At 44.3% G+C, this 25,760-nt stretch overlaps 1 protein-coding gene and 1 long non-coding RNA gene across 2 annotated transcripts; one reads left to right on the top strand and one right to left on the bottom strand.

Annotated features, from left to right (window-relative positions):
* The first annotated feature begins 9,370 nt into the window (after positions 1-9,370).
* Positions 9,371-10,633, top strand: LOC142721822 (uncharacterized). The gene is made up of 3 exons (XR_012874201.1): positions 9,371-9,746; positions 9,829-10,034; positions 10,521-10,633. It is a non-coding gene; the product is annotated as an uncharacterized LOC142721822 (long non-coding RNA).
* Positions 10,634-23,006: 12,373 nt separating this feature from the next.
* Positions 23,007-25,396, bottom strand: LOC142721821 (uncharacterized). The gene is made up of 2 exons (XM_075848849.1): positions 25,143-25,396; positions 23,007-23,967 (listed from the first exon to the last, which is right to left on the bottom strand). Exons 1-2 carry the CDS (start codon positions 25,198-25,200, stop codon positions 23,249-23,251), a joined length of 777 nt encoding a protein of 258 aa, XP_075704964.1. The 5' UTR covers positions 25,201-25,396; the 3' UTR covers positions 23,007-23,248.
* Between the last annotated feature and the right edge of the window lie 364 nt (positions 25,397-25,760).

Below are 25,760 nucleotides of genomic sequence, written 5' to 3'. Positions count from 1 at the left end.
CAGACCGACTCGGCGGCGGCGGTTGATGGTGTTCGGTTGGACGATAAAGCCAGGGTGGAGGTTTATGTGTGTTTTGAAGGACCTTTGGGGGCACACTTGAAGCAGGAAGTTTGGGAAAAAATTTGGAAGGACGAGTACGTGGAAATTTTTTCATTGTTGCCCCTGGAAAAATTTAATCTGGAGAAGGGGAAGCGAGATGAGAGTAAGAAGGAGGAGGAGGAAAAGCGTTGTTACCTCCTTATCCCTAAGACATTTGTTAACTGGTTGCAAGAGTTCGCCATTTTGGCCAGTGTTATTGGTGAAAAGGCTCCGGAATATTGCTCCCCCCTGTTTTGCTATATGGATGCCATCGGGGAAGCACATAGGGTATATGGGGGGGTAGCTTGGCTACGTTATGACAAGCAGTTTAGACAACGGAAGGCGGTTCGGCCCAATATTAGGTGGGACCACGAGGATATTGCCCTCTGGTTACGGGCCAATCCTTTCCCGGGAGCGGGGGGGGGGGGGCAGCAGGCCAATCTGGTCAATCCAGCTCAGGGGGCAACGCAAAGCTCGAGCTGTGCTGGCAATACAATGAGGGGCAGTGTAAATTCGGTGCAGGTTGCAAGTTCAAGCACCTTTGTGCTCAATGCAATGGGGCGTCCCACGGGGCATCCAAATGCTTGCACAAGGGAAAATGAGGTGGGGGTGGGGGTTTTAACGCCAGTCATGGGGGTAACGCCAGTGAAGCTGGAAAGGATAGTCAGGTTTCTAAATAGTTATCCGGACAGGGCCAGTGCGCAGTTGTGGTTTGATGGTTTTAATGTGGGTTTTTGTATCCCCTCCCCTCCTCACAGGGTCCCCTTTTCCATAAAAAATCTGAAGTCAGCTTACCAGCATCCTGACGTGGTTAGGGAGAAATTGGCAAAAGAGGTGGATTTGGGGCGCATGGCGGGGCCCTTGAGTTCTCTCCCCATCCCGGGTTTGGTCGTCTCCCCGCTGGGGGTTGTCCCGAAGAAGGAGGCGAACAAATACCGTTTGATTCACTATTTGTCTTATCCTAAGGGCTTGTCGGTTAATGACGGGATAGATCGGGATCTTTGCTCGGTCTTGTATATGTCATTCGACGCGGCGGTGCAGTGGGTGCGTTTCCATGGTAGGGGGCGTTAATGTTCAAGACGGATGTCGAGGCGGCTTTTCGGCTGTTGCCGGTGCATGCGGATAGTCAGCGTTTACTGGGGTGTTTTTTGGGGGGGGGGCGGTTTTTATGTGGATCAGTGTCTCCCCTTGGGTTGTTCCATTTCTTGTGCGTACTTTGAGGTGTTTAGCTCATTTTTGGAATGGGTGGTCAAATCTGTGGCGGGGGTGGATTCGATCATTCATTATTTAGATGATTTCTTGTGCGCAACGATCTTGGGCCCGCCCGTTCCGTGAGTTGGTTCGGGACATAAAACACGATCTGTTGCATCTGTGGTCGTTGTACCCGAACTTGATGACGGTGTGGTCGGATATTGTGCCTAGAAAATCCTGGCGTTTGGCACGGTCGGTGGAGCGGATCAACAAAGCCTGGATAAAAGTTAACAGGGCGGTGTCTGCATTTGTTGCGCGGAATGGCGGCATATGTGCACTGGGACTTGGAAGCTGGAGTTGGAGCGTATTGGAGTGCAGATGGTGTTCACCTGAATGATGTGGGAATGGATGTGGGAATGGATTTGTGGTGCTTGGGCTTGCAGGATGGCATTGGGAGGGCTATTTTGTTGTGGCGGGACTCTCAGGCTTGAGGGGGTCAAGGCCTGTTCGCTGTAGCTGGGAAGTCCTTGGAGTTAGACAAAAAATGTTAAAGCTGATGCTCTGTCGCGTAGTTTCATGGCCAGCCCCTCTCTTGAGGAGGATTCCGCTTGTATTTTGCCCCCAGGTATAATCATATCCTCTGTGGATTCAGACTTAGTCTCCGAAATTGCGGCTGATCAAGCTTCTGCTCCCGAGAACCTTCCTGAGAACAAGCTATTTGTTCCCCTGCAATTCCGGCTAAGGTTGCTCAGGGAGAACCACGACTCCGCACTATCTGGCCATCCAGGCATCCTGGGTACCAAGCACCTCATTTCTAGAACCTATTGGTGGCCTGGGTTGCTTAAAGACGTTAAGGCCTACGTCGCCGCTTGTGAAATTTGTACTAGGTCCAAGACTCCCAGGTCCCGACCTGCGGGTTTACTAAGTTCTTTGCCCATTCCCCAGAGACTTGGACCCATATCTCCATGGATTTTATCACCGATCTGCCTCCGTCCCAAGGCACGTCGGTGGTGTGGGTTGTAGGAGACCGCTTCAGTAAGATGTGCCACTTTGCACCCCTCAAGAAACTACCCAATGCCAAGACGTTAGCTACCTTGTTTGTCAAACACATCCTGCGTCATGGGGTTCCGGTCAATATTGTTTCTGACAGAGGGGTACAATTTGTTTCATTGTTTTGGAGAGCTTTCTGTAAGAAGCTGGAGATTGATCTGTCCTTTTCCTCGGCCTTCCATCCTGAAACTAATGGCCAAACTGAGAGGACTAATCAGTCTGTGGAACTATACTAAAGTTGTTTTATCTCAAACTTTCAAGATTATTGGGTCTCCTTCATTCCCCTCGCCGAATTTTCCCTTAATAACCGGGTCAGTAGCTCGTCGGGGGTTTCCCCCTTCTTCTGTAATTTTGGGCTTAATCCACGGTTCTCCTCCGTTTCACCTGGTGGTTCCAACAATACCGAGGTAGATGTCGTTCATCGGGAACTGTGCACAGTCTGGGCCTAGGTTCAGAAGAACCTTGAGGCGTCCCAGATCATCAAAAAGACTCAGGCAGATAAAAGACGTTCAACTAACCCTCTGCTTGTGGTCGGGGATCTGGTGTGGCTGTCTTCTAAAAATTTGCGCCTTAAAGTTCCGTCCAAGAAGTTTGCTCCCTGGTATATAGGGCCATACAAAATTATTGAGGTCCTCAACCCTGTCACCTTCCGGCTGGAGTTACCCCCGTCTTTTCAGATACACAACGTTTTCCTTGCCTCCCTCTTGAAAAGCTGCTCCCCGTCCTTGGCTACATCGAGGAAACCTCCGGTTCCTGTTCTCACTCCGGATGGGGTAGAATTCGAGGTAGCCAAGATTGTGGACAGCAGGATGGTCCAAGGCTCCCTCCAGTACCTGGTCCATTGGAGAGGATACGGGGCTGAGGAGAGGACTTGGGTACCCGCCCGGGATGTTCACGCCGGTATATTGCTCAGCAAGTTCCAATTTCGGTTCCCCAACAAGCCAGGCCCACCTAGGAAGGGTCCAGTGGCCCCTCATAAAAAGGGGGGTACTGTAAAGGGTTTGCCAGACACAGGTTCTGTGTCGACGCCCGGGGTTAATCAGCCTTCATCAGCTCCAAGGTCTGCTCGAGTGACGCGATCTGTTACCACTCAGGCTGGCAGGCTGAGGAGAGGGAGAACCTATCAAAGCCTGGCCTGACGGTTCTAGCTCCTGCCCTTGGTCTATTTTTACCCTCACTTGCAGCATGTTCCTTGCCTGTGATTGTCTGGTTTCCTGGCTCTGCGATTCTTGCTACTTACCTTATTGACCGCTGTTACTTATTGACCCTGGCTTGACTGACTATTCTCCTGCTCTGATTTGCTACTTCGTACTCTCCTGGTTTGTCTCGGCTCGTTCACCACTGCCTGTTGCGCACGGTGTTGCCGTGGGCAACTGCCCCTACCTCCCCCTTTATCTTCTGTGTGCCCTTGTCTTGTGTTGTCTGTCTTGCACTTATTGAGCGTATCGACCATCGCCCAGTTGTACGCCGTCACTTAGGACGGGCCGTGCAAGTAGGCAGGGACTGAGTTTCGGGTAGATTAGGGCTCACCTGTCTGTCTCCCTACCCCGTTTCATTACACTATGACACCTGATAGCTCTGCTACTTGATAGGAGACAGCGGCTCAGCAGACAGTATCACATATAATATGCTTAGATACAACGGCTTAGCAGACAGTACCACACATGCTAGGCCCAATTAGAAGGTTAATTGTGAAAACATTTCTTATGGTGTTTCTCGATAAAGGTCACTTGAGCTGGTATCATTTAAACAGTTAACCGATGAATGGCGCTGTTTATGTGGAATTTACCCTGCGGACTAATGTACCATATAATGTATTAATTTTTTTTTTTTAAAAACCTACATTTTGTGGGGTGAATTGAAAAAAAACCTGTAATTCCGCCATTTCTGTTTTGATTTTACAGTGTTCATCGGGCGGCATGAATTGCATGATAACTTGATTCTGCGGGTCACTACGATTATGGCGATACCAAATTTATATAGTTTTATTTTTTACAAAATAATTTGTTTTTGTGACGCTGCATTCGAAGATGAACTGCATAGTTTTTCAATGCAACAGCACTTCATAGGGCGGGAAGGGGTTAAAACCCACTCTCTGAAGCCCCCCTTCAAGATACATTTCAACTAATCTGGTCCCCATGGCAGAAATCTGTCTTTCCATCTGGCACCTCCAGCAGACTCCTTTCAGTCTAGTTTGATTTCTTTTACCTCAGAGTTCCCCTTTTTCCCTTTTTTTAATTTCTTCTTTCCCTCTCCCCTTCTTCTCCTTCTCCCCCCACTTTTTTTGAACTATTTCTAACAGGAGCTGTGCACGATTAGAAAAATATGTCTGCTTTCTTCCAAAAACAGCACCACACCTATCCACAGGTTGTATCTGGTATTGCAGGTTTGCTCCATTGAAGTGAATGGTAATGAGCTGTAGTACCACACACAACCTATGGACAGGTGTGGTGCTGGTTTTTGGAGAAAGCAGACAAGTTATCTTATCCTGGACAACCCTTTGTCATGGATAGTTCTTGTGCGGAGATGCTCCCTGCATTATCCCTTTTCCTTTATGGACGCTGATATGTTCTATTCAGCTTTATGGCCTCTGTGGTAAGTACACTGCCAGTCATTAAAGGGTTAACACTTCAGACCACTGTGGGTGACGTCACAATGTATGAGTTGTGCAGTGGTAATAAATTCCTGTAGTAATGATGATGAAGGTGCTGATGTCATAAATACAAATGTTTATGACATAAAGAAGATTCCATATTAGAAGGTTTTACTGCCACATTCAGCGCCATATTGGATGGGACTGAGGACCTTGAGCTTGACTTCCCCACCAATACCGACCTGATGTAATTTGGAGGTTCTAGCAGGGAAACCCTTCACCCCAGACCACTTCTTCATCACAGTGATGCCATCCTCTTCATACGGGTTGTCTGTAATAGAGGGGGGATTCCAGCAGGAGATCCCCCTCTATTAGCCAGAGCAGAGACAGGTGCTACAAGGAGGCATCTGGAGGACCCGTCTCATCCGTGGATCGCCCATTTATTTTAATGAGTGCCCAGGTAGAGAGACATCCGCCTAGCCAACCAGATCAGCCGATTTATGTGTTTTATGTTGTTCGTTCATTGTATTGTCTTTCCTTGAAAATCTGAGAAAACGTACAAATTCTGCTACAAATGATATTTTGGCACCTTCTAAGCCCAGAGGAAGGGCAATCCTCCAGCCATGGTTTCCCTAGAGGTTTCCCCCACAGGGGGTTTTTCCTTTCCTGCGTGCTGGAGGGTGACTCTTCGTGAGTCGGAGGTTTGCCATTTTGGGTTTGGTCATATAATATAATAAAAGTTTTGATCATTTAACACCCAATTATAATGTTTTGTGTCTTTATTTTGCATTCTTTGGTTTGGTGATTGGGATTCTGGGTCTATCACATATCACAAAATCATAAGGCCGGACATCTACTTCCCACACTGACATAGAATGGAGACAACAAGCGTTGCTGCACAATTAAGTGTACACATCCTTACATTAACCCCTTCCCGACATTTGCCGTATGGGTACGCCATGGAAAGCTATGACTTCCCGCAAATTGCCGTATCCATACGCCAAATGTTTGGCACCGTCTCTGAATCTGAGTCTGTGCCATCATCACCGGATCTCAGCTGTATCTTACAGCTGACATCCGGCTGTAATGGCGGGGACTGAAATTAGCTTTGATCCCCGCCATTAACCCCTTAAGTGCAGCGCTCAAACGCGAGTGCTGCACTTAAGGTGTTTGCAGCTCATCGGAACCCCAGCAATGAAATTGCCGGGGTTCCGGTGGCTGCAATGGCATCCGGAGGCCTAATACTGGCCTTACGGTCTGCCTAGCACGGAAGCCGGTCAAGATCCGCCCGGCGTCGGAGCCTGATTGGCTTCCGTAGCCACCGGCAAGATGGCGCCGGCTCAGGAGCTGATCCGTCGTCATCAGTGGTGGAAGTCAGCTGTATGTTACAGCGGACATCCACCTGTAATGGCAGGAACCGGAGCTAGCTCCGATCCCTGCCATTAACCCCTTCGATGCAGCAATCGAAAGCGATTGCTGCATCGTAGTGGTTACTAGCAGATCACCAGCTCTGACAGGCAATCAGGACTGGCGACTGCTGCTATGGCAACAGGAGACACAGTGGCCTCCTGCTCTGCAATTACGGAAGCCGATTAGGCCCCGCCAGAAGGGGAAGCCTAATTGGCTTGCTGTCAGTGAATAACTGACAGATCTAATACATTGCACTACGTAGGTAGTTCAATGTATTAGAAAAAAAACATCAGACAGTTGGAACTTCAAGTCCCCTAGTGAGACTTGAAAAAAAGTGTAAAAGAAAGTATGAAAAAGTGTAAAAGAAAGTGAAAAAAATAAAAGTTTGAAAACAATAAAAGTTTCAAGTAATAAAATAAAACACAATTGCCCTTTTTCTCTTATCAAGTCCTTTATTATTGAAAAAAAATAATAAACCATATGTATTTGGCATCGCCGCGACCCTAACGACCTGAGGTATCAAAATATTATATTATTTATTGCACGCGGTGAACAGCGTAAAAAAAAACCCGTAAAAAACTATACCAGAGTTTCTGTTTTTTGGTCACTTTGCCCTACAAATATTGGAATAAAAAAGTGATCAAAAATTCGCCCGTATCCAAAAATAGTACCTATAAAAACTATAGCTCGTCCCGCAAAAAACAAGCCCTCGTACAGCTCCGGCGACAAAAATATTAAAACGTTATGGTTCTCACAACTTGGCGACAGAAAAAATACATTCTTTTTACAAAAGTAATTTTATTGTGCAAAAAGTTGTAAAACATAAAAAAGTTCTATAAATTAGGTATTGCCGGAATCGTACTGACCCGCAGAATAAAGGTAACATGTAGTTTATAACGCGTGGTGAACACTGTATGAAAAAAACTAAAAAATCTGTGCCAGAATTGCGTTTTTTTGTTTACCTGGCCTCCCAAAAAATAGGATAAAAGGTGATCAAAAAGTCGCATGTACCCCAAAATGGTACCAATAATCGCTACAGCTCGTCCCGCAACAAACCAGCCCTCATACCACTACGTCTATGAAAAATAAAATTAGTTATGACTCCAATAAGCCAGGAAATAAAAAAATATGCAGTTGTGCCCGAGGGGAACATTTCTTCTGTTTCAAGTGGCGAATTATTAAGGTTCTAAAATTAGGGAACCAGGAAGGGGAGAGCCCAAACATATCTGCTGGAAGCGAGGGTGCCCGTATTATACCAGGACAACACTTCACAGCAAAACTCCCCAAACTGCAAAGGTGCGGAGTGTGGACCAAACGGGGGATAAGAAAGGACGCCATTTATCAGTGCGACACCGGCCTGTGCAGAAAGGATTGTGTCACAGCGTAACACACATCTATGGATTATTTATTATTTTTTTTACCCCATTATTATACCCCCTGACTATGCCCCTTATATACTCCGCCCCGCTTACATGTACCCCCACATTATAAACGGAAACACCAGTAAGACTCCAAACAAATATAGAATCTGGGTTTATATTTAGGGGTCTGTATTTATTAAGGGGTCTAGTCTGGGGTCTGTATTTATTTAGGGGTCTGGTCTGGGGTCTGTATTTTGTTAGGGGTCTGGGGTCTGTATTTATTTAGGGGTCTGCATTTATTTAGAGGTCTAGTCTGGGGTCTGTATTTATTTAGGGGTTAGGTCTGTAGTCTGAATTCATTTAGGGATATGGTCTGGGGTCTGTAATTATTTAGTGGTCTGGTCTGTGGTCTACATTGATTTAGGTGTCTGGTCTGGGGTCTCCATTGATTTAGGTGTCTAGTCTGGGGTCTGCATTTATTTAGGGGTCTAGTCTGGGGTCTGTATTTATTTAGGAGTCTGGTCTGGGGTCTGTATTTATTTAGGGGTCTAGTCTGGGGTCTGCATTTATTTAGAGGTCTAGTCAGGGGTCTGCATTTATTTAGGGGTCCAGTCTGGGGTCTGTATTTGTTTAGGGGTCTGTTCTGCGGTCTGCATTGATTTAGGGGCATATTCTTGGGTCAGTATTTATATAGGGGTGTAGTCTGGGGTCTGTATTTATTTAGGGGTCTGGTCTGGGGTCTGTATTCATTTAGGGGTCTAGTCTTTGGTCTGTATTTATTTAGGGGTCTGGTCTGGGGTCTGCATTTATTTAGGGGTCTGGTCTGGGGTCTGCATTTATTTAGCGGTCTGGTCTGGGGTCTGTATTTATTTAGGGGTCTGGTCTGGGGTCTGCATTTCTTTAGGGGTCTGATCTGGGGTCTGTAATTATTTAGGGGTCTGTTTTTGTTTAGGGAGGTCTGGGGATTATAATAATTTTGTAGGTCTATCTGTATTTACTCTAAAAATATTGAATAAAGCCCTATTTGACAACACCATCACAAAGGAGCTTTACAAAGCACTTACACCAGTTGAACCGACAATCCAAACCCTCTACTTACTACCTAAAGTCCATAAAGACTCTAAGATTCCTCCAGGAAGGCCCATCATATCAGGTAGGGGTAATATGACAGAAAAAAACTGTAACTTTATTGACTATAATTTAAAGGGATTTGTCGAGTGCTTACCATCATACGTACGAGACACAGCAGATCTTCTGCAAAGGGTTGACGGAATCAATATAGAGGATGATATGTTGTCAGTCACTTGCGACGTTGAGTCGCTATACACCAGTATACGTCATGCTGACGGACTCAAAGCAGCTGAATTCTTTCTCAACACAGGAAACATGGAAACTAATTTCTCTAAGTTTATACTTACCTTACTTGAATTCGCCCTTATTCACAACTTTTTCATTTTTAACTGGTCTTTCTACCTACAGCTCCAGGGAACGGCAATGGGGGCGGCCTGTGCACCCTCATATGCCAATTTGTTCCTCGGGCTGTGGGAGAGGGATCTTTTCCAGGGTGGGCAGGGTGTCTCAATGGACCAGGTCATATTTTTTTGTCCCGATACATTGATGACATCCTGCTCATCTGGAAAGATACGCCGGCATCACTTGCCACTTTTATACATGACTTGAACAAAAATGACTTCAATATCAAGTTAACCTATCATTCTAATAAACATCAAGCAGAATTTTTGGACATTAAACTATTACGGGACTCTAATGGTTTCCTCCAAACTGATGTATTCCGTAAAACCACTGCGGTAAACTCTTTTCTTCATGCTTCTTCTTCTCACCCCAAACAGACTATATGGGCAGTACCAACAGGCCAATTCTTCAGGATCAGAAGGATTTGTTTCTCTATAGAGGTCTTTGAAAAACAAGCCTATGACCTCACTAATCGTTTTCTGGCCCGCGGATATAGCAAAAGATCGATCAAAAAAGCGTACTATCGTGCCAAAAGTACTCCGAGAGAGAATCTTTTATTCCCTAAACCGAAAAGCCAGTCTGAAGTACAGGTAAGATTTACAACAAACTACCAATCACGCTGGTTTCAAATGAAGGGAATAATTAAACAATTTTGGCCCATTTTACTCACAGACCCCACAATAGAAAAAGATATCACCAAGTACCCAAGTATCTCTGCGAGACGATCACAAAACCTCAAAGACTATCTTGTCAAGAGCTACTATCAACGTAATGACTTGAAGTTCCCATTTGGTACCCAAAATGGGGCTGTAGAGCATGTGGAAGTTGTGTTGCGTGCCCCAACATTGAGAGGGCGACCTCTTTTTCTTATTCAGCAGGTAAGAAAACCTTTACCATTACGCATTCAATTTCGTGTTCAACAAAAGCAGTAGTTTACTATGCTACATGCCCATACCCCAAAATATATATTGGTCTCACATCCAGAGAATTTAAGATCCGGGTTAGAGAACATGTAAGAGACATCATGGGAGCGGGGGCCATTGAAACATTAGAAACTTTAAAAGCTGTAGACACACTTTAAGACACACCATGCATGTGACCCGACGAAATTGAAAGTTAGGGGCATTGATTGCATCGAACCAAATATTCGTAAAGGTGATATATAAAAAAAAACTGGCTCAGTGTGAATCAAAGTGGATCTGGACTCTGGGGACTCTGCGTCCACTTGGACTAAATGAAAATGTGAATTTTGCTCCATTTCTCTGACCATTGACCTCCAGTGGGTCACTCTTTATAACATAAATGTACGTTGTATATATTTTATTTTAATTTGTATTGTTATTAATTTGCCCTCCATTTTTCAGTTTCTCTACAGATAGTTGTGTCGCTACTTTATTGGGTGACCTCGGAAGTAGGAATATTTATATGAAGACATGTGGCTAATATAGCGAATAATGACTCATATAACAATAATATGCATATTGATCCATTTTGGTTATATGATTGCATAGAAATATACATTTATTTTATTAAATGCACTAAATGTATTTTATGACCATTTTTATTATATATAGCTTATACATGCGTATATTTTATGCATCTGTTGTATATATTTCTATTATTCTTTGTTTCCACATTGGTTACACGCTTTTCACCTTTTATTCACACACACAGTCATGTTTGGAATATGTTTCTGTACCATGTACGTATACTTTTTTCTTCACTAATGTCATTTCTCTTCTATTTATATTTTTATTCGTTTTTGCACTTGCATATTTATTTATATGTCTAAATATGCATATCTATACATGTCACTTAATATATATATATTTTTTATTTTTCATGATATATAGTTATATTTTTTTGTATATACATAGTTTTGTGTACACTTATACTATATGAATTCACATAACCAATTTTATACATAGGTTCTACTCACTTTTTTATCACACATAAAAACATACAACATATAATGTTTTACCAATTTCGGGTCACTTTATTTCATATCACCATCATACATAATATATATATATTTTCACTCTATTTATTTTTATGCATTTATTTCTCAATGATGTGCTTGACATATAACCATGACCGATGATAGAATTATAGTTCATAACGCCATCGCCATACTGTCAGTTTGGTACTTCATCCAATGTATAAATCAATACTATGTCTTTTGTTGCGACATCGTCCAGTCAGGCTAATCTGTATCCATACCCACCTATATATCCAGGCATGTACAGCTGTGCGCTTACGCCAGGGGGAGTGACTGGGCTATCTCGTTGCTCGTGCGTCTATATCCCAGTGGGCGGGGCTTCGCGACGTCAGACGTCGTCGATCCCCCGCCCGCCTGGATGACGCGTGGCCAGGAGTGTGCCGTCGGCCATCTTTAGACCTGGCGCATGACGCCAGTACGAGCTAACACATTGCCTGGATGAGTAACGCCCCTATCATGCCTGATTGAATGCTGTGCATGTAAATGGAGGGTCCCACTGGAGAGACGCCACCCCCGGACGAAGGCATTTCGTCAGCGATGATTGGAAACTGTCAGTATGTATGGACACAGACCTTTAACCGGTTAAGGACTAGGCTGTTTTACAGCTAAATGACCAGAGCAAATTTGACAATTTTGCTTTGCGCTTCTTTAGATGACTATAACTCTGCAGGTGAATAAAGTTCATCTTTGAATTTTACACTCTTCTTAAAGGACAGATAGGGCTTTGTTTTAGTGGCATTTGTCAGTATATATCATTTTTATTTCTTTCTCTAAAGTGGGCAAAATTGGAAAAAAATGCAAGAATTTAGCAATTGCGTCAGTTTATGATAGCTTTTTCCCACACAAAATGAACCACAGACAAAATTAATCTCCTTTCACATTCTGCCACTTCTCCTGTGCATGGGGATACCAAATATGTGTGCCTTATTCACTGTGCGGGCATGTGCCAGGGCTTGGCATAAAAGGAGGCTTTTTGGTCCAGGAATTCTGCACTTGACTTTATAGCCGCATACTGTTTTCTGGGGGGCCTAATGCTGCTGAAACATTAGAATCACCCCATAAATGACTTCATTCACACAAGTAGACCCCACAAGGTTTCCTTCAAGGGGTTTATCATATTTTTAGACTGTCCAGTTTTCTTCTGAAAGTTTCTTGAATAAGATGGATCAAAATAAAATTAGCAATTTTTTAGCAAATACGTCAGTTTATACCAGCATTTTTCACACACGGCATAGACCACGGACAAAAATAATCTCCTTTCACTTTCTGCCACTTCTCCTGTGCATGGGGATACCAAATATGTGTGTCTTATTATCACATAGAGAAGTAGGAGGGCGGACGATAGAAGAAGATTATTTCACAAATAACTTTTTTTCAAAGCTGGTTTTACAAAACTCAACAGAGTTTCTATAACACGTCCAAAATATCTGCTCTTGAAGCAGAAATCCCAAAATATTCATCTAGGGGTAGAATGGGAATTTATTTTTTTGGGTTTTCTAAAATAAGAAATTGCAGGTTTATGCAAATGGAGCTCTCCAGCAGATGAACTTTAGAGAACATGCAAACATGACATCCACCCCCCACCCATTCCCTCCCCCAGCCTTGGAGTAAAATCAGGGGAAAAATAAAAACGTAATGTAGGGCAAATATATTTTCAACGAATTAACTAAAATCTAATAATGCAGAACAGTGTGGTATTTTTTAAAACATGGCTCAATGCACAGGCCTGGTTGTAAGGGACATGAGGGACAGAAATATCGGGAATCTTTGCGGTGCCGGTCTTTTCTGCAGACGCGGCACTTTTTCTGGGGGTTGCTTCTGGTTGGTGTTGGGGGAATCCGACTGATGAAGTGTCTTTCAGTCAGTCGCGTGACATCCTCAGACTGGGGGCATTCTCGGGTGTCCTGAACATCAAAAATGAGGCCCTCAATAATTTTCTCCTGGAAATCCAGGTATGTGTCTCTGCCTCTGTTTTTTTTGTAGAGCACAAATGAGTTGTGGATTTGCCACCTGTAACAGATAAATGGCCACTTTTTTGTACCAGGTTTTAGTTTGGCGTTTTACTAAATAGGGCTGTAAAACCTGGTCGCTTAAATCCACCCCCCCATGTACTTGTTATATTCGGACCCGATCACTGGTTTGTGCTTGTCCGATGTTGCCCCTCTTTCCCTCACTGCCACTGTTCCTGCGGTATGAATCGTGCTTAGCACATACACATCTTTGCGATCCCTGAAATTGACCGCCAGCAATTCTTCAGATGCATAAGCACAGGAGACCCCCTTTACCATGCGCTTCCCCACTAATTGCTGTGGAAAACCAATTCTGTTTTTGCGCATGGTACCACATGCCCCAGTCCTTGCAGCATGCAAATGCCTAAACGGGCACACTGGAATAAAAATGATCACAGTACAGGTGGTACCCCTGGTGAAGCAGAGGCTGCATTATCTCCCACACGATCTTACTGCTGGTGGAAAGATCAGGGGGGCATCCAGGAACATTTATTGAGCGGTCCCGCACTTCATAAATCCTGAAGGCGGTGGTATATCCTGACCCGCTTTCACACAGTTTGTAGAGCTTAACGCCATATCTTGCCCTTTTGGAAGGTAGATATTGGCGAAAGCTAAGTCTGCCATGAAAGTTGAGGAGGGATTCGTCCACACTTACATTCTGCTCAGGGGTGTAGAGTTGCAGAAATAAATTATTCAGGGAATTTACTAGCGGTCTTATTTTGAACAACCGATCCCGGTTTGCATCGGTACTTGGGGGGGCCTGTGCGTTGTCATTGAAGTGGAGGAACCTCATTATTGTCTCATAACGAGACCTGGGCATTACTGCAGAATATACTGGGGTGGCTTGGGCGGGTCTTGTTGACCAGTAAGACCTAATGGAGGGCTTTTTGACAATACCCATATTTAGGGTGAGCCCCAAAAATTTTTTTAATTCCTGCTAATTGGTGGGCGTCCAATCTCTGGCATGGGTGGATGAAGGTTTCTGCCTTATATATTGCGTGGCATATAAATTTGTTTCGTGGACAATCTGATTTAGGATGTCGTCGGTTATAAATAAATGGAAGTAATCCATTTGGACAAAATTTGTATTGTCCACGGTTATGCCAGGAGTGGCAGTAAATCCGTGGATTCTAGGCCCAAAAGATGGGGCAGGTGCCCATACAAGAGCCTGGACTGAAGGGACCAGGCTGTCCTGTGCTACAGCGCTACTTGGCCCTGCGCTTTCATGTTCTGGAGTTTCAACTGCATCAGGGACAACGTTCCCTGAAGATGAACCTGAAGTGACGCTGTCATCGTCACTACCTAAAACAGGTTCCATCTCGGACGCCATCTCTGATGCGGTCTCCGACTCAGACCACAGCATGGCGTATGCCTCCTTGGCGCTAAACAACTTCCTCGCCATAACGTAACTAACACTAACTAAACAAATTATTATTTTTTTTTCTATAAAACACACAAACTAACTGCTATATATAAAAACACCGAAAAAGGCCATACTTACAAATGGACACAGCCAGGCCAGAAATGCTGATGAAAGGGCGAGCAGGTGCTTTAAATAATAATAGCCACTCCCACTAGTCTTGAGGGGAGTGGTGTGTGGTGCATGGGATGTGTAGTAAGAAATAATAAATGAACTCGCAAGTCTGGGGATCCTTGTCGTGGATTGCGAGCTTGCGTCCTTTTGGCCAAAATGATTACCAATACCCCAGGTATTTTTCATTATTATGTATATTCGCTTCTCTTGGACACAGCCGGGTCTTTGATGCTGGGAGAGCATGGTGTGTTGTTGTTTGGCATAGCAAGCAGGGTAGCCCGCTCTATGAATTATCAAGGCGTCACAAATAGGCTTCTACCTGGCTATACACGTTGTGCCTCATGACGTACACACTATCCCTCCATGTTTCACTCACTTGCACCCCATTATCCATTTATTTCTATTGAGGCACTTCATTTATTACTGCCCCCTATATTTCACTTATAGTATTACACTTGCACACACACTATTCATTTATTATTTCTTACTACACATCCCATGCACCACACACCACTCCCCTCAAGACTAGTGGGAGTGGCTATTATTATTTAAAGCACCTGCTCGCCCTTTCATCAGCATTTCTGGCCTGGCTGTGTCCATTTGTAAGTATGGCCTTTTTCGGTGTTTTTGTATATGTCCCTGTGTTTTTATCGGTTCTGTAACTGCTATATATATCTACACTACCGCTAACAAAAAATAAATCGCTATTGCTATATATATTATATATATATGTGGATATATATATAATTATATACTCCCTACCTGCCTATTCTAATAGAATAAAAGAAAGAAAGGTAGATAGAAAAAAAGATAGATGGATAGATAGATTGTATAGATAGATAGAAATCTATCTATACAGAGAATGTTTTATGAGTCTAACTGTATTTTTTTGTAACTGTAACTGTATTCTTCTGGCAGCAATTCTCCCGAGTCTCTTCTTCTCCTCAAACTGAAACAATGTTTGAGGAGAAGAAAAGAGGCAGGAGATTTACTGCCAGAAAAGTCAAAATAAAACAAATGTGGTCGCTGTGATAGGTTTTCACAGTGACCACATGTTCAGGGACCATCAGATTGGTCCCTGATACTCTGCCCAGTGCCCAGAGCTGTTGGTAACAGCGTGGGCACAGGGCTGTGTGCACGCGATCGAGTGCACACTGTTTTCTATGCAGAAATGCATGTGATCGCTGTGATTGGTTGTCACAGCGATCACATGTTCAGGGGCCAAAAGATTGACCCCTGACATTCTGCCCAGTGCCCATGGCTGTTAGCAACAGCCAGGGCATAGAGCTGTGTGCACGCATGCACAGTCTCTGAAGTGAAAGACAGACTTGGGGTATACTAACAATGCTCAGGCAAGGATCAGATGGGTTGGGCCCTTCTTATAGTCCAGGAAATCATGTGTGTTGATGATGGTGATTTCCTACATGTGCGTGCGCTGGCCCTTTAAGAGAGGGCACGAGCGTGCGCGCGCACCCTACGGGACAGAGCAGATCGTAGCAGAAGTGAGCGCTGGCGTCTCCTGGGAAGGAGATGAGAACCAGCGCTCACAGATCCATGGCTGCGGGCGTCAGGTGAGTGGACCCGATGGCCCTGGACGCTACAGTATCCCCCCTCTTACGCCCCCTCTTCTTGGGACTAGAGCGAGAGGAGCTTTTTAAGAGCAGAGGCATCAAGGTTCTCCTCCGGCTCCCAGGACCTCTCCTCAGGACTAAAGCCTCTCCAGTCCACCAAATAGAAAGTCCTTCCTCCTACCCTCTTGCAGTCCAGGATCTCCCTCACCTCGAACACATCAGAAGAACCGCTGGGAGCAGTTGTGGAACAGGAAGTCTTGCTGTAGCAGTTCAGGACCACTGGTTTCAGGAGGGACACATGAAAGGAGTTGGGGATTCTGAGGGTAGGAGGCAGCAGCAGTTTATAGGAGACAGGGTTAATCTGTTGCCGAATCTCAAAAGGACAGAGAAACCTGGGAGCAAACTTGTATGAAGGCACCCTCAAACGAATGTTCCATGAGGACAGCCAGACTTTGGTACTTGGAAGATACTGCGGCGGCTCTCTTCTTGTATCCGCTTTTCGCTTCATGCCCGGATCTGTTGCCAAATTTACAGGAAGTCCCCAAATGCAGAGTCAGCAGCGGGTACCTGAGAAGTAGTAGACACTGGAAGAGGGACTCTAGGATGTTGACCGTATACAATGTAAAACGGAGTGGAAGTGGTGGACTCGCTTGTGTGGTTGTTGTACGAGAACTCGGCTCAAGGAAGAAGCTGTACCCAGTTATCATGCTGTAAGGAAATGAAGTGACGGAGATAATTCTCCATGATCTGGTTGATCCTCTCGACTTGCCCATTGGACCGGGGGTGATAGGCTGTGGAAAAGTCCAATATCACATCCAGGAGTTTACAGAGAGCCCTCCAGAACCTCGAGGTAAACTGAAACCCCCGATCAGACACAATGTGAAGGGCAAGCCATGCAAGCGGTAGATGTGCTGGATGAAGAGATTCGCCATTCGGGGAACAGAAGGTAGGCCGGTCAGCGGGATAAATTGTGCCATCTTCGAGAACCGGTCCACCACCACCCAGACAGTGTTGCATCCTGCTGAGGGAGGAAGGTCAGTGACAAAGTCCATCACAATGTGCTGCAAGGTGGCATTGGGTATAGGCACAGGTTGATGGAGGCCGGCAGGCTTGGAATTAGTAACCTTGTTAGAAGCACACACCGTGCAAGAAGAGACAAAGTCCACAACATCCTTGGGCAGCGTGGGCCACCAAAAGTGACGAGCAATCAGGTCTCGGGTTTTACAAACACCAGGGTGCCCAGCCAGTTTAGAACTGTGTCCCCATCGGAGAATTCTTCTCCTGCCTGCTAATCGAACAAAAGTCCTCCCCGGAGGGATGTCTCTAACCTGCAAAGGATTGGCAGTGATAATGCAGGACAGGTCTATAATAGTTTGAAGAGACTCCACCGTGTTATCCGTTTCAAATGACCTGGACAGGGCATCGGCCCTCACATTCCTGTCAGCGGCCACTCTGCGTGACAGGGATTTAGTCGTTGAGCGGACTGAAGGTAGGTGAGGTTCATGTGGTCGGTGTAGATTAGGATGGGGTGAGCTGCGCCCTCCAGCAGATGGCTCTACTTCTCCAGAGCCAATTTGATGGCCAGTAGCTCCTGATCCCCAACAGAGTAAATGCGCTCTGCAGAAGAAAAAAGTCTCGAGTAGTAGCCACATACTACTGCCTTTCCTTTGGGGCTCCTCTGGAACAGAAGTGCGCCTGCACCAACATAAAAGGCGTCCACCTCCAAAGAAAACTGTATATATACGTCAGGATGATAGAGGATTGAGGCAGAAGTAAAGGCTTTTTTGAGACTAAAAAATGTGGACTCTGCCTCTGGGGTCCACACCTTGGCGTTCACATCGTTCTTGGTAAGGGTGGAAATAGGAGATGTCAGCGATGAGACGTTTGGGATAAACTGCCGGTAGAAATTGGCAAATCCCAGGAAACGCTGTATGGACCTCAGACCTTGAGGACGTGGCCACTCCAGGACAGCTCTCACTTTCTCAGGATCCATCTTGAGACCTTGATCCGATATGATGTAGCCCAGGAAGTGCAGAGAACTCCTCTCAAAGACGCACTTCTCCAGCTTGGCGTATAAATATCAGCTTGGGGAGAAAATCAAAATATCATCGAGATAAACAACAACACAGATATAGAGGAGATCTCGGAAGATATCATTAACGAGTTCCTGAAACACTGCGGGAGCGTTACACAGTCCGAAGGGCATCACTACGTATTTGTAGTGCCCGTCACGGGTGTTAAATGCTGTCTTCCATTCGTCACACTGGCGGACCGGAGCGGAAGTGAGATGGGGACCAGCGCTCACAGATCCATGGCTGTGGGCGTCAGGAGGTGAGTGGAACCGACGGCCCCTGGCCATAGATGCTACATGTGAGTAAACTCGCTAATATACATTCCCGTCCCCCTTGGTGCTGTTTCTGAGATTTTCATAGATTTTTATAGCGCTGATGAGGAACCGGAAGTCTAGTTGTACAGTCTTCTTTGGTGACGACACGACTCTTCGTCATATGATCGGCCCCGCTGTACTCTATGTACTCGCTGTACTACTGCTCGTGCAGTATACGGAGCACAGCGCCGCTCTCTGAGAGGTTCCTCTGAGAGGTTCCTGTTGTTTCTCCTTTGCTTTATCCAATGCTAAAAACTAATAATGATTTTTTTTAAATGCAAGCCCCTCAGTTGGAGTCACTGGGACCCAACACTAGAATTTCATCTGATTTGACAGATTATGGCACAATTTTCTATGGGGAATTTATGGTGGTTATTTTGATATTCCCATACTGTTTTTTGTCACAGACCACCTACCTAAACATTGCTACAGACAAATCCACCTCTTCATGGTAAAGGTATTCTTTAATGTCAGTGCTGTCTTACAGCAGGATAATGCCCCAGCCACACTGCAAAAATCGTTCAGGACTGATGTGAGGAACATGGCAAAGAGTTCAAGGTGTTGACCTGGCCTCCATATTCTTAATTCAATCAATCATCTGTGAGATGTGCTGGAAAAACAAATCCAATCCATGGAGACCCCTACTCACAACTTACAGGACTTAACCCCTTAATGACGAAGCCTAGGTTGGGCCTTAAGGCTCAGAGCCCATTTGTCTAATCTGACATTATCTAAGGGGAGACATTTTCTCAACCTGTTGCAGGAAAATTTTATGGGCCAGTTTGTGGAAGACCCAACTAGAGGTGAAGCTCTGTTGGATCTGGTCATTTCTAATAATGCAGATCTTGTTGGGAACGTCAATGTTCGTGAAAACCTCGGTAACAGTGATCACAATATAGTTACATTTACCTATACTGTAAAAAACAAACACAGGCTGGGAGGGCAAAAACATTTAATTTTAAGAAAGCCAATTTCCCCAGGATGAAGGCGGCAATTCAGGATATAGACTGGGAAGAACTAATGTCAAATAATGGGACAAATGATAAATGGGAGATTTTCAAATCTACTTTGGGTTATTATAGTGCAAAATGTATTCCTATAGGTAACAAGTATAAACGACTCAAATTAAACCCCACATGGCTTACACCTTCTGTGAAAGGGGCAATACATGACAAAAAAAGGGCATTTAAAAAATACAAATCTGAGGGTACGTCTGAAGCCTTTGTAAAATATAAAGAGCTTAATAAAATCTGTAAAAATGTAATAAAATTAGCAAAAATACAAAATGAAAGGCAGGTGGCCAAGGATAGTAAAACAAATCCCAAAAAATTCTTCAAGTATATAAATGCTAAAAAGCCAAGGTCTGAACATGTAGGACCCCTAGATAATGGTAATGGGGAGTTGATCACAGGGGATCAAGAGAAGGCAGAGTTACTAAATGGGTTCTTTAGCTCTGTATATACAACTGAAGAAAGAGCAGCTGATGTAGCCGCTGCCAGTGCTGTTAATATATCAGTTGATATACGGAATTGGATGAATGTAGAGATGGTCCAAGCTAAATTAAATAAAATAAATGTGCACAAGGCCCCGGGACCAGATGGGATACACCCTAGAATTCTTAAAGAGCTTAGTTCAGTTATTTCTGTCCCCCTTTTCATAATATTCAGAGAATCTCTAGTGACTGGTATAGTGCCAAGGGACTGGTGCAGCGCAAATGTGGTGCCTATTTTCAAAAAGGGCTCTAGGTCTTCCCCGGGTAATTATAGACCAGTAAGCTTAACATCCATCGTGGGGAAAATGTTTGAGGGGCTATTGAGGGACTATATACAGGATTATGTGACAAAAAATAGCATTATAAGTGACAGCCAGCACGGTTTTACTAAGGACAGAAGTTGTCAAACTAACCTAATCTGTTTTTATGAAGAGGTGAGCAGAAGTCTAGACACAGGGGCCACTGTGGATATAGTGTTTATATGAAGAGGTGAGCAGAAGCCTAGACAGAGGGGCCGCTGTGGATATAGTGTTTATATGAAGAGGTGAGCAGAAGCCTAGACACAGGGGCCGCTGTGGATTTAGTGTTTTTGGACTTTGCAAAGGCATTTGACACTGTCCCCCATAGACGCCTAATGGGTAAATTAAGGACTATAGGTTTAGAAAATATAGTTTGTAATTGGATTGAGAATTGGCTCAAGGACCTTATCCAGAGAGTTGTGGTCAATGATTCCTTCTCTGAATGGTCCCCGGTTATAAGTGGTGTACCCCAGGGTTCAGTGCTGTGACCACTATTATTCAACTTATTTATTAATGATATAGAGCAGGGGATTAATAGCACTATTTCTATGTTTGCAGATGACACCAAGCTATGTAATATAGTTCAGTATATGGAAGATGTTCATGAATTGCAGGCAGATTTAAACAAACTAAGTGTTTGGGCATCCACTTGGCAGATGAAGTTTAATGTAGATAAATGTAAAGTTATGCATCTGGGTACGAACAACCTGCAAGCATCATATGTCCTAGGGGGAGCTACACTGGGGGAGTCACTTGATGAGAAGGATCTGGGTGTACTTGTAAATCATAAACTAAATAACAGCATGCAGTGTCAATCAGCTGCTTCAAAGGCCAGCAGGATATTGTCGTGTATTAAAAGAGGCATGGACTCACGGGACAGGGATGTAATATTGCCACTTTACAAAGCATTAGTGAGGCCTCATCTAGAATATGCAGTTCAGTTCTGGGCTCCAGTTCATAGAAAGGATGCCCTGGAGTTGGAAAAAATACAAAGAAGAGCAACGAAGCTAATTAGGGGCATGGAGAATTTAAGTTATGAGGAAAGATTAAAAGAATTAAACCTATTTAGCCTTGAAAAAAGACGACTAAGGGGGGACATGATTAATTTATATAAATATATTAATGGCACATACAAAAAATATGGTGAAATTCTGTTCCATGTAAAACCCCCTCAAAAAACAAGGGGGCACTCCCTCCGTCTGGAGAAAAAAAGGTTCAACCTGCAGAGGCGACAAGCCTTCTTTACTGTGAGAGCTGTGAATCTATGGAATAGCCTACCGCAGGAGCTGGTCACTGCAGGGACAGTAGATGGCTTTAAAAAAGGGTTAGATAATTTCCTAGAACAAAAAAGTATTAGCTCCTACGTGTAGAAATTTTTTCCTTCCCTTTTCCCGTCCCTTGGTTGAACTTGATGGACATGTGTCTTTTTCAGCCGTACTAACTATGTAACTATGTAACTATGACATGTGTCACTTTATGTGGTAATAACTTTGGAATGCCTTTATTTATCCAAGTGATTCTGAGACTGTTTTCTGGTGACACATTGAACTTTATGTTAGTGGTAAAATTTGGTTGATACATTCAGTGAAAAACAAAAAATTACAGAAAATGTGGTGTAAGGCAGATGGTTATACCACACTAAATAGTTATTAATTAACAATTTGTTTTTTTAAATAAAGGACTTAATATTGAAAAAAGTTGTTTTTTTTACAACTGTTTTTTTTTTGTCTCACTAGGTGACTTGAAGTCAGGAATCCCTGATCGCTATTCTAATACACTGACAGCAAACCTAAGGCAGGACAAACTAGACTTCCGTAGATGACAAACCCGGAGGCCATTGTTAGGCCTCCTGTTGCCATAACATGATGGAATAGAACGTCAAGGAGCAGGAAGGGGTTAAAGGATCTGCTAACGTCTTGGTGCCAGATACCACAGAACACTTTTAAAGATCTTCTGAAATCCATGTCCCAACGGGTCAGAGCTATTATGGCAGCACGAGGAGGACTACACAAGGCAGGTGGTTTTAATGTTATGTCTGGATGGTGTATATGTTAGTAATTAATTTCTATTAATTTGTACATTGATGGAAATTAGGGTATGTTCACACGCAAACTCAAAAATATCTGAAAATACAGAGCTGTTTTCAAGGTATTCAGCGTTTTTTTACGGCCGTTTTTGGAGCTGTTTTCAATATTGTCTAGGAAAAACGGCTCCAAAAGCGGCCCAAGAAGTGACTTGCACTTCTTTTGTGAACATACCCTAAAAAAAGAGTAATTTTTCTGTGCTTTTTATTTTTACAATATATATCAATCACCCTAAATATTGTAATCTTGGGGCCTACATTGCTCCTATGTAAACATGGGAACACCACCATTCTCACCAGTTTTAAGGCGTAATGTAAGTCTTAGGCCAAAATGTAGTAGTAGTCGAAACGCCAATCCAACCGAGATGGAATATGAAATATCCAAGATAGAAGGGAGTCCCAGGCATAAAATAAGATAAGATAACTTTATTAATCCCCGAAGGGAAATTCCAGTATCACATAAATGGATTCTGGGAAACGGCATCAGGGATCTTTTATTATTAGGTCTCTGTGCAGATTGAGATTCTGGCGTCCAAGGTGAAGATGATGAAGAAGACTAGGTGGTACTGTAGACAAAACAAAAAATAATCAGACCAGACGATAATCACTCAGCAATATACTGGTGCCGAAGCTCCAGCCATGATTTCACAAAAATACTATAGATGTCAGTGATCATATCTGTACTGCTGGTGTTTCTTCTGTACCACAGCTGTTGGTACTTATCTCCTGCTCTTTCTTTGAAAGGCATGGACGCGGCACAAGGGACAGCGTGGATTTGTCGGGATCCAATGTGCAATACAAGGCAGATGGAATATGTGAGAACATGGCAGAACGGTGACTTGCTCTCCAATCTCATAGTCCTCTAGGCATATAGTGCAGGACTGGATGTCTTCGTTTTCAGTAAAAGTTCGAGATGGGAGTCTATCAATCTGCCTGCCTCTCCTGCCTCGCCGACGTTGTCTTCTCTGCACAGGTCTGCTGTCTGTGGTCTCTGTTGTCGACTGTTGGTTGGGAAGCAGCTGACTGGTGCTTGGTGTTGGCTCCACCAGCCTGTTAGATGTTTGCTGAGGAGATCTGCTTCCTTCTCTGGATGGCTGCAGGTTTGGTAGCGGCTCACTGGTGCTGGGGTCTTGTGTTGGTTCCTCCAGCCTTTCGGATCTCTCCTGAGTAGTTGATGGAGTAGACGCAGGCTGGGATTCTCCAGAAATTCTGAGCTCGGTCGCACTATTAATACGACGGCCACTTGTCGTTTCAGACTGTTCTATTGGCTCAGATCGTAATGGGGACCGGCTTCTGTCCGCTCCGTCTTGCTGCAACCTACGGCGCGGTGGAACTTGACCACGTCTTCGTCTCCTGTCAGGGACATTGTCATGGTCTTCATCCTGCTCCACACTCTGACGCCTTCTATGTCCAGATCTTAATCTTCCATCAGCAATGCCTAGATGTGAAACAATGTGTATAACATATATTAATTATGTACAGAAAAAATGGGAAAAAAGATCAATACCAGACATTTCCTATGGACTCGCGTGGCCTTCTTTCTAGAGGAAAGCTCCCATGTTTTTCTTATCTTGGACAACCGTTTTGATACTATGAATATATACACAGTCGAGTCACATTATTATAGCTACTACTAATATCCAGAGTAACCGGCGTGTGCAGCACGGACAGCAGTAGACGGGCTGGGAGTGACTCAATAAGGTGCTGGTCAGTGGTCTCATATGTGGAGCCTCGCTGACTCCATACATCCCACATTTACTGGAGGGTGCGTGGGGGAGGATCCATAAAGCGAACAACACGATTGACGTGGTCCCACAGATGCTCAATTGGGTTCAAGTCTGGAGAAATAGGGGGCCAGGGAAGTACTTGGAAGTCTTGGTCGTGCTCTTCCAACCACTGTCGGGCATTTATAGTCGTGTGACATGTCGCATTGTCTTGCTTTAAGATTCCATTTGCTCCAGGGAAGACAATCAGCATGTATGGTGGATGTGATCTGTAACGATGGATTCATATCTAAATCGGTTCAGAGCCTTCCATATGGATGAGTGGCCCAGAAGAATGCCATGGAAAAATACCCCAGGCGCTGACGTCGCCGCCAGCTTTTTCCAGCAATGGTTGTAAAGTCCATCCTTTCGATGAAGCAGAAAACGTGATTTATCGGAGAAGACAACCCTTTGCCAATCATCGGTGCTCTGAGACCAATACTGCCGTGCAAATTGAAGCCATTTTTTCTGATGCACCTTTGTTACATAGGAGCAGTGACCATCCGTCGGGTTCGGAGCCCCATACGCAGTCGGGTTCGCTGAACTGTTGTATTAGACACACGTCTGGTAGCCAACGTTCACCTCTCAAATACATGGCACGTGGTGCTCTGCAGTTTCCATGTCCGTTATTCCCAATGATGCCATTTGTCCACTCACGATACACTGTCACCACAGCAGCACGCGAACAGTTCACAAACTGCGCTGTTTGAGAAATACCGCCGCCCTTGGTCCGAAAGCCAATAATCATCCCTTTTTGCAACTGAAAAACGGTGCATTTTTTGCGGACGCAAAACGGACACGTTTGTGTGAAACTAGTCTAAATGTATCTGATATAACTAGTTCCACTTACCTTGATTTATCCGGGAACTTTCGTCTATTGCAAGCTGCAAGAGTTCTCGGTAACTCATTGTTCCTTGTAGCAGGCGGCTTGATGTTTAAATTCAGGAACAATGGAAAAACGGGATTCCTCAAATAAGAGGGAATCTACCACGATGTTCAGAAGTTGCACTGGTGTTTAAGTGCCCTGAACAGATGATGTAGTAGTCGCTTTGTAGCACAAATTCGCTCTTTGAAAAACCAAGTGAAGTTTCAGCATCAGCATCAACTCGAGATATGGCACTGATGTGACCGCGCTTGGGGTCCTTAGAACTTCACGCCATTGTGATGTCACTGCTATAGATGCCACACCCTCCATTGTTCTGATGACATCACTGCCTGCAGTGATGTCATAATGCTTACGGTATGTCATAAACGGTCCCCTGCTCTGCATTATACCAATCACTGCAGCAAAGCCTCCAAATAAAAAACATAAATATATATTAAATTTTTTTATATTTACATATTGCAGCTGAAAATCTCTAATATTTGTTTAGTAAATGTTTCTCTATAATTGTTTAGTAAATGTTGTAGCACACAATTCATCTAAGTAAAAGTCTTAGTAACAGATTACCACAATGGAGAGGTGGAA

The sequence above is a fragment of the Rhinoderma darwinii genome, unplaced genomic scaffold, assembly GCF_050947455.1.
Source record: "Rhinoderma darwinii isolate aRhiDar2 unplaced genomic scaffold, aRhiDar2.hap1 Scaffold_522, whole genome shotgun sequence".
In the NCBI taxonomy this organism is placed as follows: Eukaryota; Metazoa; Chordata; class Amphibia; order Anura; family Rhinodermatidae; genus Rhinoderma; species Rhinoderma darwinii.
This window is presented reverse-complemented; position numbering and strand designations above follow the sequence as displayed.